At 39.8% G+C, this 13425-nt stretch overlaps 1 protein-coding gene across 1 annotated transcript; it reads right to left on the reverse strand.

The window, feature by feature from the left end:
• Positions 1–5685: 5685 nt before the first annotated feature.
• LOC129718962 (farnesol dehydrogenase-like) lies at positions 5686–7051 on the reverse strand. Its single transcript, XM_055670228.1, has 4 exons — positions 6612–7051; positions 6293–6555; positions 6100–6237; positions 5686–5868 (listed from the first exon to the last, which is right to left on the reverse strand). Exons 1-4 carry the CDS (start codon positions 6907–6909, stop codon positions 5824–5826), a joined length of 744 nt encoding a protein of 247 aa, XP_055526203.1. The 5' UTR covers positions 6910–7051; the 3' UTR covers positions 5686–5823.
• Positions 7052–13425: the final 6374 nt, after the last annotated feature.

A 13425-nucleotide genomic window follows, 5' to 3' on the forward strand; every position in this document is an offset into this window, starting at 1 on the left:
TCGATCACGGTACGAGTGACACGCGTCGTTTGTTTATGTTCGAAAAGTGCGCATTTTTAACTGTTTTATTTTGACAGATCAAAGTCATGTATGTAGTGATTTGATCACACATGCTGACTTTGATTCTGACCATCTTCCAATAACTTTTTCTTTATCACATGAATCAGTTTTAAACCTTATGAGCTCTGTTTTTAATTATAACAAAGCTAATTGGGAAAGATACAAAAATTATATTGAGAGAAATTTCAATAATGAGCTTGATTTGCAAAACGAAGTGAATATTGATTCCGCTTTGGAAGCATTAAAATGTGCAATTGTTGATGCCAGGAATTATTCTGTTCCAAAGGCTCAAGTGAAATTTGATTCACCAATAATTGACGAAAATCTTCAACTTCTAATTCGTTTGAAAAATGTCCGCAGACGTCAATATCAACGTTCTCGTGACCCTGTTTTTAAAACTATTTATAAAGATTTACAGAAAGAGATTAAACATAGATTTACTCTTCTGAGAAATCAAAATTTTGAGACTAAAGTTGAAAAATTGAAACCATATTCAAAACCATTTTGGAAGCTGTCGAAGATTCTTAAGAAACCTTCAAAGCCTATTCCAGTTTTAAAAGATGGTGAACGTTTTCTTGTATCCAATGAACAAAAGGCTCAAAGACTTGCTCAGCAGTTTGAGAGTGTTCATAACTCAAATTTGAATTTTGTGAGTCCAATTGAAAATGAAGTCACACGTCAATTTGTTTTAATTTCTTCCCAGAATTTTTTACCTGCAGAAATAATTGAAACTAACTTGAATGAGATTAAATCAATTATTAAAAATTTCAAAAATATGAAAGCACCTGGCGACGATGGAATCTTTAATATACTAATCAAACATCTCCCTGAGAGCACAATGGATTTTTTAGTGAAAATTTTCAATTGCTGCTTCAAAATTGCATATTTTCCCAAATTATGGAAAAATGCAAAAATTACTCCCATTTTAAAACCGGATAAGAACCCAGCTGAAGTTTCAAGTTATCGACCAATCAGTTTGCTTTCTTCAATAAGTAAACTGTTTGAGAGAATTATTCTTAACAGAATGATGTCACACATCAACGAAAATTCAATTTTTGCAAATGAACAGTTTGGATTTCGCCATGGGCATTCCACAACTCATCAATTGCTCAGAGTTACTAATATGATACGAGCTAACAAATCTGAAGGTTATTCCACTGGAGCTGCTCTTTTAGACATAGAAAAAGCATTCGACAGTGTTTGGCATAAAGGTTTGATTGCGAAATTGCAAACTTTTAATTTTCCAATTTTCCTAATCAAAATTTTAAAAAATTATCTTACTGATCGAACTCTGCAGGTTGTCTATCAGAATTCAAAATCTGATAGATTTCCTGTCAGAGCAGGTGTGCCTCAAGGTTCAGTCTTGGGTCCAGTCCTGTACAACATATTCACTTCAGATCTTCCTGATTTGCCTCCAGGATGCACAAAGTCATTGTTCTGCGATGACACAAGCATTTCCGTAAAAGGAAAAAGTCTTCGTGTCATATGCAGTCGATTGCAGAAAAGTTTAGATATTTTTTCTTCCTACTTGCAAAAGTGGAAAATCTCTCCCAATGCTTCTAAAACTCAAATGATAATTTTTCCGCATAAGCCTAGGGCTTCTTTCCTCAAGCCAAACAATAATCACGTTGTCAAGATGAATGGGGTTATTTTAAGTTGGACCGACAAGGTTAAGTACTTGGGACTAATTTATGATAAAAAACTTATTTTCAAAGAGCACATTGAGAGTATACAAGCCAAGTGCATCAAATATACGAGATGTTTATATCCTCTCATTAACAGGAATTCTAAACTTTGTTTAAAGAACAAACTTTTGATTTACAAACAAATTTTTAGACCAGCAATGCTTTATGCTGTACCGATCTGGTCAAGTTGCTGTTCAACAAGGAAGAAAACGCTCCAAAGGATTCAGAATAAAATTCTGAAAATGATTTTGAAGCGTCCTCCTTGGTTTGGTACACTCGAATTACATAAACTTACTGGTGTTGAACCATTAGAAGCTATGTCAAATAAAATTATTAACAATTTTCGACAAAAATCGTTGCAATCCTCAATTGCTACGATAAGCTCTCTTTATAGCCAATAAGTTAGCAATTAAGTTAGTTGTAAGTTTACTTCCCCTTTTCTGACAAGTAGGTTTAAATCCCTACGAATGATAAGTCCTAATTGCGAAAGCAAACAAATCCTAACAATTAAAATTACAAATTTCCAACAGTGTTGAGAAGTCACCATTTGTGATTGGACACACATACTCATTATTTACTAATATTTATCATAAATACTTAAGCTACTTCAATATTTAAAAGAAAAAAAAATGTTTGAAGCCATTATAAAAAAAAAAAAAAAAAAAAAACTGTTTTATTTTTACAGTTTGTGTCCCGTAGGAGCGAAGGTTGTTCCGCTTTTTTTAAGACCAACGAAGGTTGTTTCGTTGGCCCGTGAATTGAGTGCTGTGTTTTGTGTTTGCTCGCCGGAGTGGGTAAGCTACACGATTTGCTACCCCCGGCTAAGTGCCAAGGAGAGAAGACACCGCCCCGCTGAGGACCGAAGCAGCAGAAGGGTTCGGATACTGCCGCTGCCGTGATCTACCGGAGCAGCTTGGACATCAACCGCTTTTGGGAAGTGCTGCCACCACAACAGCGTAGAGGAAAATCTGGAATAAATCGCGATAAGTGTTTATTTTGTTTGTTTTCTTTTTTCTTGAGTTCTAGCGAAGATCCGAAAGTCCGTTAGAGGTATCTGGCCGCCCTGTAAGGGTTTCGCTGGGCAAAGATAAGTGTGTACAGGGTGACCCCCTGTTACAAAGTTTAATAAAAACCCCGCAAAAACATATTTTTACCAATTTTGTACGTTATTTTCTTATGGAGAGTTCGGAAATTATATGCGGCCACATTCTAAATGAAAAAAAAGTTATTGAGCGTTGGCAGGGAGGGAAGTAGGCATACCAACAGTGAAGTTGTTCATTTTAAACTCCCAAAAATGGAGCTCAATCATCGTGCAAATTCGTATGCATGAGTTCTTAACTACGAGGTATATTACTGTGACGTTGGTTTTGACGTAGAATACGTCTTACGGCAACAATTACAGAGACCCAATTTCAATACAGGGATCCAATTTCAAAACCGAAAACATCGAGAGCGTCACAAAAATTGTCCGATTTCAAACGTTTTAAACCCAGTCAGTTTCCAACCGATTTCTGTCATTTTTGCAGCAATCGATTGAAAAATCATTTAAGCATCCGTCCAAATGCAGAAAATTGTAATCTGATTGTTCAAACTATTGTAATATTGAAAATTGTTGAACATTGTCGAAACGCAAATGTCGACTTTAGATTGGTCGCTTGCTGCCTTTCCCTAAAAAGGACGACAGAATGCAGCACCTAGTTAGCCGGGAATGCACTCTTCGGGCTATATAAGAGACTGTTTCTCCTCAAGTAAATCAGTTTACTAGCAGCAGGCAGCAGCAGCGGACATCAACACCGATGGCAGTAGGCGAAGTGGATCAGCAGCGGGCAACAGCGGCGGTGGTAGTGGTCAGCTGCAGTTCCTAGCTCTTTCAGTTCGGCTTCCCTTCGATCTGAGTTGGACCCCACCAGCGGTAATCCGATTCGGATATCGTTAGGTGAATGCAACCCGAAACTGAAAGAGACTCGCACCGCCAGGTGATTTGAGAAGCCACCATCATCCAGCGTATGTAGGGTGTGTGCACATAACGTGTGTGAATATCTGTAGCGTATGTCCCTAATATATAAGGTGTGTGGCTTGCTATAGCCTCCCCAGCTGGTCTCGAGGTACGATGCTGGCCTAACAAGCCAGTCGTCGTAGGTTCGAGTCCTGACTCGGGAGAGACTGTTAGTGTCAGAAGGATCGTAGCGCTAGCCCCGCAATTGTCCTGTACACTTAACGGTTGGCTGCGAAGTCTGTGTATAGTAAACAGAAGGTCAAGTTCCAAATCGGAATGTAGCACCAAGGCTTTGCTTTTTTTTTGGCTTGCTATATAGCGTGTGTGGCTAGCGTGCGTGGCTCGCTATATAGCGTGTGTGTATGTTTATGGCGTGCGTGGTTTGCTATATAGTGTGTGCATGTCTAGCGTGTCTGTGCATGTCTATAGCTTGTGTGGCTTGCTATTTAGCTTGCTTGGCTTGCTATATAGCGTGCGCGGCTAGCTGTATAGCGAGTGTGTATGTTTATAGCGTGTATGTGCATGTCTACAGCTTGTGTGGCTTGCTATATAGCGTACGTGGCTTGCTATAAAGCGTGTGTGGCTTGCTATATAACGTGCGGCTAGCGTGCGTGGCTTGCTATATATGCTATATAGTTTATAGCATGTGGGGCTTGCTATATAGCGTGTGTGGCTAGCAGTATAGCGATTGAAATTTTCATATATACATAATTGCTAATAAATCACCTCATGTAGAATTTAATTATCACTGTGAATCATCCAAAACTAAATAAAAAATTTGGCATGTTGAAAAAATATTCACTTGTCATTAAATGGCATTGACAAACACAATTAATCTCAAAGTTTATCTAAAGAATTTCTGAGCTAGTGAGCCTGAACCACATAATTTTTCGAGCAAGTCTTACTAATTGCAGCAATCAGCTGTAAAATTATCTACGCTATCGTAAAATGCAGAAAATTGTAACAGTTGTATCATAGATGCCCTTATTTGCCCTTGTTTGTAGCCTCTTTGTATCCACCGCCTAAATCAAGATATCTTAGTGCAACTTGATACAAAAGACAGCCAAAAAACAATTCAATTTCATTCTTGTTTTGGTTACGGCAGCAAGTGAAACCGCGGTGCCGGCTACAGAGGTAAACGTCATCTGGAGCAAAGAGACTATTAAATTAATTAACCCCAATTGAGTGTATTCCCAAACCTATTACAAGAAAGACATTGACATAAGACAGGCTGTCGTGTTCTACGTTACCTCTGCGGTCGTGTCTTATGAACAACCTCTTCAACTTTTTCTCTATCTCAAGGGAATAGTTGAAGGGAGGAGAAGTTATACTATTTTCACAGTTCCTAGAGTAGAATGTGATATTGTTTCAGGTCTCCAGAAGTTGAAGGGACTGAAAAATCTCTCGAAGCTAAAGAAGTGTTGGTGAATTTTCAGTCACATTCACAAGACACAGTAAAATCATATATAGGTCTAGCGAGTCATTGTCAATTTCTCTCAAAATTCGAAATATATGAATCGCAATCTGAAACATCCCGTGGAATGGTTTTTTGTTTATCGTTAGTTGTTCAGCTCTCAATCGGCATTAAATCTTACAAGTTGCACGTTGAGTAATAACCTGTAGTCCGGCTTACCCAGCGATCAATCAAGTCCAATTAAGAATTAGTGGAGACGTAATTGGATGAATAAATGGATTCGAATCCGTCTGCGAATGCATGACAAATGGTTTTGCGTAACAGTTATGCTTCATGTAATTGTTTCGATGCGATACTGGAAAAATCGAAATATTAACCACATTTCGCAGTGATATTTTCTTGTTGCATACTCAATTAAGCGAAAAAATTGCATGACACCTTTCTTCTAATAGTTGTTATCTTGTAGAGAGCCATATAAGGAAAATATCAAAGATAATTGGTTGAAAGATTGACAGAAAGTCTGATTTTTTTTACTATATTCGTGAAATGATTTCGTTTATTTTTATTGTTAGTTTATGAAGGAACATTCTGCTGTACTGTTTATCAACACAATATTGGCATTTCTAAATTCTACTGTTGCCAGAAAAGCTATGAAGGAATGATCATTTTTATTGGAGCGGTACCATGGCAGGCATGATAGTCAACTCATCGATCTGTAACGAAAAAATGTTTGATACCCAATTAGTCACATATCCCATTATTCACTGTCCTCAGAAAGTTCTGATCTGATTTGACAACTGATGGAACATTTAAGACAACGTTCCAAGGGGAAAATATCATATTACTCATGTTATCAATATTCTTTTTCTAATTATAATACAAGCGATCAGTTGAAATATAAACAGCTTCTGAGACTCAAGAGCAGGGGGTCGATCTAAACCTACGTGAACATCCAGCGGCGTTCCCAGGCAATGTAGAATGTTAGCCGTTATGTCAAAGACCTCTAGTTTGGGCAATCGCAGAGCCAAGGCCGAATCAAACACCTTAATCATATCAGTTTGAACCATTCCCGGATGGATGCTCTGAAAAAGATCAACACATGTATGGCGAAAAAACTGCACCGCAATCGTTACGTACGGTTAACCTGATCGGTAATTTAAAGTATATCAACTCCTTGCGAATCACTTCCGCTAGTCCGGTAAGGGCAAACTTAGACGCAGGATACGTGCCAAACATCGGCACCGAAACATCCGGGATGCGTTTCCCCAGAATGCTGTTGACGATGAAAATATGTCCGGGAACGGAACGTTCCTTCATATTTTTCACCGCTTCCCGAATGCAAACGCATGTTGCCACTACATTCACGTTGAAAGTGTCACGAAAATCCGCAGTATCGCTCTCTAAAAGCAATCACAAAATAAATTTCAATCCAATACCAAGTGGTTTCGCTCCATACGCGTCACAAAATTACACCGAAACACGCCGGCGTTGCAAATCAGCACATCAACACCACCCAGTGTTTTCCGAATCCACTCGAACGTTTCCAGCAGTTCGGGTTCCTGTGAGACGTCGCACTTTCTGGGGAAAATTTTACCACTTCCGGTGATCTTGTTCGCCAGTATTTCGATCAGCTCCACACGGCGTGCAATGCCAACAACAAGCATACCGGCATCCGCCAGTGCCAATGCCACATCGCGACCGATTCCCGAACTGGCCCCCGTTACTAGGGCAACTTTTCCGTTCCACTTTTCCATTGTGCGATAGTGATCTGTTCCTCTCTTGAAAGCAGATTCTAGACTGCCGCGAATGCGGACCCGACAGCATCGATTTAAACTGGTTCGCCGAAGGCTGTCAGACAGCTTCGCGCTTCAGTGGCGAGAGTGTAATCGGATATCGGTTGGACCAGGATCGTACAGTGTGAACCGCAAATGAAGAATTGCTGGTTGTAGTTAGAAATTAGTTGAGATGATCTTTGATCGTTTAGAAATGCGGTTACAAAAGCTATAATCACAATCTAAGGAATTTGAACATGTTTAGGTGAAAGTTCCATAAAGATTATTGCCATACTGTACAACGCAGTACCCTACGCTCCAAAAGCTCGAGCACTCGGGGAGGATCAGTGTTTTCTATTGGGCTAGTTTTGTACACATTTTCAACCAATTTAAAACGGTCCCCATCTAACTCTTCTCAGCAGTAACAATGCTAGAATATTCACGCTACGCACAATCCTAATTCCTAAGGGTTTTTCGAATCCATTTATTTAGTTTCTTCGGAAAATTGTGTTTGAGCTTTATCTGCCGCAGCTTTTTCGCCTCACTGAGTCGAACATGGTGGGCAAGTCACGGACTCGGAAACTTATACTGGGCTATTATGAACCAAACACTGTAGAAGCATCCCAGGGAGATCAAATCTAAAGAAGACAAGAATAAAAGGTTGGTTTCCGTACAGAAGAAACTGCAGCCAGATGTTGTAGAAAACCTGATGAGTGTAGTTAGGTGTTAGGTACGAACGTACGGTTATAGTATTGAAGTTGTTTTGTTCGTGATTTAATTTAATGTGTGGCAAGCTGAGCTCAAAAAGGTGATGGGCCGAGGTGACGTGAAAGTGGAATAGTTTGGAAGCGCTTTAAATAGTTTTTTCGACGCAAAGCGATTGAGTATTTCGAGACGGACAGTAGGCAGTAGTACAAGAAAACAAATGGGCGAATACGAAGGTCGCGGTTGAGGAACTGAATGACAAAAACTTTGGAATCTTAAGTTCAAAATAAAACTCCTGTTAACGCGGGAAAAGCTGCTGAAGGTAGTGATGGATCCGAAACCGAATAATGCGGCATCTGATACGGTGATGTCGAAAGGAATGAGGGATGCCCTGAATAAGTATCACGAGAGGTCACCTCTATCCAGCAACATCCAAGTTGTGCATCAGCTGGTGTCGCAGCGCATGCCGAAAGGTGGAAGAATGGCGAACCACTTGAAATGGAAGACGGAGCACTGTAAGAAGGAAGGACATTTTCGGCGTGATTGCTGAAACTTCGCACAAGATCGGCAAGAGGAGGAAAAAGCAAATGTGGCTGCTGAGCTGGAATAATGTTTCGAAATATGTCTGGCGAATGGAAGTACCGGGGAGGCACGTGTGTGGTATCCTTACTCTAGGGCTACCCTTCCTATGACTAACGATTCACCTTTTTTGGAGAACTCAACATGCAAATTGGAGGGCGCTCCCTCAAGAAAGCTGATTGAAGAGATTTTTCAGCTGAATCTTCCGGGGAGAAAATAGAACTGAGGAATTTAAAGGAAACGTTGAGTTGCGATAGGAAAGATGTATGGAAAGCAGCCATGTTAGATGTACCAAAATCTCAAATGGAAAACGGAACGTGGGAACTGGTAAATCTGAAGTGCTCCAACAGAGACGGACTGGGTGACCGCGAAGCGAGTCGTGTGCTACGTGAAGGCAATCAAGTATTTGCGATAATGGTATAACAATGCCGGTGGTGGTGACCTGGTCAGATTTTCCGATGCGGATTGGGGGAATCTAACACTGGTTTTGTGTACATGTTTGTTGGCGCGGTCGTTAGAGGGTGCAGCTGGAAATAATCGAGTGTTACATTGTCTTCGATAGAGTTGGAGTATGTGGCGCACAGCTCTGGCTTCCCCACACTTCTCCTGTTCCAATGAGGACAGCGTTTCTATGGTTTTGCAAGAGCTTTGATTTATTTTCTGGATTTCAGACCCTCTCTCCTCATATGAAACAACAAGTCTCTCCTCATAAACAACAACAAGTAAAGTTCACGTTGGTTAACCCCTCGGTGTTGACACTTCCATGTTTTTGTTTGTCGGAAACATTTAAGCCCAAACACAACGGATACGTTTGCTTTGCGTTGACGTTAATTTGACAGAAAACTGTATGGGCTAACTGTCAAATTGCCGCATACGCGGCTGCAACGTATCAATTGAGCTTGGGCCTCTAATGTAGTCCTTGTAAGACAACTTCAAGTGTTGAAAAGTGATATTTATAGAGCTGTTAAAGCTGTGGAAAAATGCCAGGAGGCAAAAATTTTCATGCAGGTTCGAAATCTTATTGTGCGTGATACTGAGCGTGGCAAATCTCAACAAAAAAAAGCGAAAAATTCAGGGTGAGCCGTGGAGCAGTGCAAAAGATCCGGTAGCAAAACATAAAGATCTCGGTAGTGTTGCTGACCGACCGGGAAGACGAGCGAAACGCAGGAGCAGTACTCGAACTGATGACAGATTAAGAAAGATTTACGCACAATCGATCGAGTCATAAAGGAACGGTTGGATATGACAATCTCTGACCGTACCTTTCGATGCATATAGCAAAACGGGATTTGACGATTTATATTTAGCTCCTCTTCTTAAAACAATTCGCTATCCAAATTTTCTCCACAAGTTACAATAACCAAGCATTTTTATTCACGTTTTGTCACAATTTTTGTACTATTGAGAGAGACTAAAAAATTAATAGAATTGCGCTGTCATTCACAAACAAACATGCACGGCAAAATAGAACTAACGAACCACATGTTTTCTAAACTTAAAAAAAAAAATTATTCTATCTAAAGCGAACCTTCAGCAAAAAATTGATCGCAAAACTATGAATGAATGAATGATGCAATTATCATAAATAGTTCTGAGTTGAACTCTGTGGTATGGCTATGTGTCTTTTTTTAGTTGAAATGTGATGTCACACTCAAGCTTACTCCCCTTCCCCATGTGTCACAAAATGTCAATAATCTAAACCCCCTCCCCCCCTAAGTGCGTGACATCATTAATGGATGGTTCCTAAAGGTGTATGAGGAGCAGTGCTGATAAAAGTCATTTCCTCCAGCAAAATTCTTCGAAAATTACAGCCAATCATTTTCAATTTTCACTTCCAATGATCGCAGCACTCTTTCAGATACACTAGATTTTCGTCCTCGCAACGTAATGTTATACTCAGATGGAATAGATCGCGCATATCGTTCACGGTTACGGAATAAAATTTGACGACAAATCCAACCAAATGATCTTCACTTCAAAGCGAAAAAGAAAAACAAACAGTCCACTCAACCAAAATGAACCTCACCGAAACACTTTTTAACTGACATTGACCGATGCCTTGACAATCTTCGTTAACTGATAAACTGATTTTGTTGTCTTGCTTCCATCGCATGAAATATAATGAGGTGTTTTGACAGTTCACTTCCCTGCAAAAAGCGGGAAGGGAGAACTCTGAAAGGATTGTAGAAAATAACGTTTATGGATGCTTTTTTTCACTTTCACTCAAGAGTGTCAACAAATATCAACCCTGATGTAGAAGTGGCGATGATATGGGACCATCCATTAATGATGTCACGCACTTAGGAAGGGGGGGGGGTTTAAACTGACATTTCGCATGAGTTTCAAAGCTTGTTCATACAAATATTTAATTTTCAATGCATCACTCATAATATGAGCATGACGAACACATTTTTCGTTGAAACTATAATTGCACGTGATTCACAGAATTTATATATTGCTTACAACACACATTCTGTACAAAAAGTAACACGTACGAGTTTGTTTACTATGCACATTTGGAGCCTCGATTTGACGGTTCACTCGGAGTTTTCGACCTCAATCTTTGCGTATCTCTTTATAACACCGTCTGTAGTCATAACTATAACCCGAACTAATTGGTAGGTACGTTTGATGGTTATTGATTATGATTTAAGCCACCTCCCTGACACCGTAATCCCATTACCTATAGTTTTACAGTACCCCCATTATGACGAACCCCTCGATGCTGAGCCCCAAACAACAATGGCCGCAAAGGGAAGACAGCTGATGTGCTCTTTACTGCTGTTCAGTGTTGCCTAATCTGCCGCTGTTCATAGCGGTGTGGAGCACAGTATTGTATTATGCCATTTCATTCCCACATATGCAAGGGCGCCGGCTAGGAACGTGTTAGGGAGGTGATTCAAGCAGTTAATTTATTGAGAGATTTGCCCAAAACTGAACGCGGTCTATTCCAAACACTGCGCTTGAATCAAAGGCCGCGCTGAGTTGCCAGATGTATTCTGTTTTTATTTGCATCAACCTTCGTTGATAAAGTATCGTGAAAATCCTTGAAGAAATCACTGCTGGCGACGGTGGAGACTAAAAACGATTACTAAGCACCAGAGAAACACAAAAATCTATCGGATCATGTACTCACTTTGTGGTATCTGTTTTGAGCATTAAATTTTCCATCTATTATATTAGTAAATTCTCTAAACCTGACGCCAGACCTAAGACGCGCCTATGCTTTTGCACTGGGATGTATGTGACTTTTTTGTGGCACCATTTCCATTTCGAACCCACCGTGGTTCCATTATTCTGCTTGTTATTTTTCGGTCATATAAAAATGACGTCTATTCATAGGTAAAGAGGACGCCCTGTGGTGTTGCTTGTGGTTAAAGATCATATAATTCTGTTTAATAAAAAAGTGAGGGGAGAAGTGCTAAAAAATCATGAAAAATTAAGTCACGTGCTTAATGAACGTCTCCAAATAAAAAGTGGAATGGAAATTCGTGTTCAGCACCCCAAAATTAAGTATATACCATATTTTTGTCGTATTTATCAACATTTTTTTTTACTTGGCAAGCATTTGTATTAAGTCGCCCCACTGTGCAATACTCCGCGGTTTTCCTGACAGTTATGAAAAAAGCCCGACGAAAATTCTATTTAAATCAAAACCGTTGCAGGAAGAACTATTCAATCTAATATTAGAAAGCGATAGCATGATGTCATTCCCTTGGTGCATGGACTGCCGACAACTGTCAGAATAGGTATTGGACGATATCTCGTTGAGTGATGATGGGCGATTTTCTCTCCGATCTTACCGATTATCGACATTAAGAAAACACCCAGGCTTGAAATGATAAAAATTAAATTCTCACAATGCACGAAAATTGAATTACCCGTACCCGACCCGTACCCGACCAATTGAGAATTTTTCAAACCCGTACCCGACCCGAACCCGAAGCCTTGGTTTTTTAATTACCCGTACCCGACCCGAACCCGTAGAATATTTTTTGGCGTTACCCGAAACCCGACCTAAACCCGTCGGGTACGGGTCGGGTACGGGTTTCGGGTAAAAATACCCGTACCCGACCATCTCTAATTTACATACATGTTTATTTATAAATAACTCGAAGGTAGTAACTTTCAACGACAATAATCAAATTGTTAAATTTTTATATGTCGTATTGTAGTGTGTGTAGTATAGTATGATTTTATTAGCGATGAATTTGTGCGCAATTGAATGGCGAATTCATCTTCGATGTGTAGCTACTACGACGTAGCACTTACGCACTGTTCTGGAACTTCATTTTTGCACCGCTTGAAAAGGTGTACCACACGATTGCTGTTTATCTATTTTGCGATATTTCCCAATGTTAAAAATGTCTTGAAATTCCAAACTGAAATATATCTGATGACTCTGTTTTGATATCTATTGTCATTCCTTTTCTATTTATGACTTCACTAGCTTTTGAATAATTAATTTTACTCCATAGCAAACTTTTGTTAAATATGCTTAATTTTCATAGACGCAGATCCGAAACGGTAAAATGAAAGTGATGTTTTCACCCAGAGAGTACTGGTGTGGTTTATGGAATTTGGAGTATTTTTCTAGCTTTTGAGCAGAGGTTTTTGTATACTATGTCCCAATTATGACTAGTTTGGCATTTTGTCAACAAACTTAAGATATATATTTTGGTCAATTTGCATATCTGCATTTTTTAAACTATTGGGGCTTTGGATGCATGAAACTTTGCCAATTTTTCTATTTGATAGGCAACACTCGCATTAGCAGCAAATAGAGAATCGGCGTGAAATATCGTGCTCCCGAGCGTCTCCGTCGGTAGGCGTGGATTGAGCGGTCGTGCTTAATGCTTCGGTGTAAACGCGTCTCCGGCTCGGGAGAGTTCTGCTCATATATATGTTTTCGAAATGTAGTGACCCAACTCTTTAATATGTAAGTTAAAATCGTCCACATAGTGTAGTATAACATTTTGCGTTTCACTAGAAAATACCACACACACCTGTGCGTGGCCCTAATAACACTATATTGTTTATTTCTGCTTTAAATCGGTCTCAAATCAGGAAATCGCTTTTCAAGAACAGACGAACAATTTACAAGAAGCGTCGTTAGTCGACCTGCTCAAAGCCAGATGTCCGGGTCACCGAATATCTAGAGACTTCGCGTCGATACCTTTCATGAGGTCGTATTTTCTACAGATTGGTTATAAC

Source organism: Wyeomyia smithii, chromosome 1 (genome assembly GCF_029784165.1).
Source record: "Wyeomyia smithii strain HCP4-BCI-WySm-NY-G18 chromosome 1, ASM2978416v1, whole genome shotgun sequence".
Taxonomy (NCBI): domain Eukaryota; kingdom Metazoa; phylum Arthropoda; class Insecta; order Diptera; family Culicidae; genus Wyeomyia; species Wyeomyia smithii.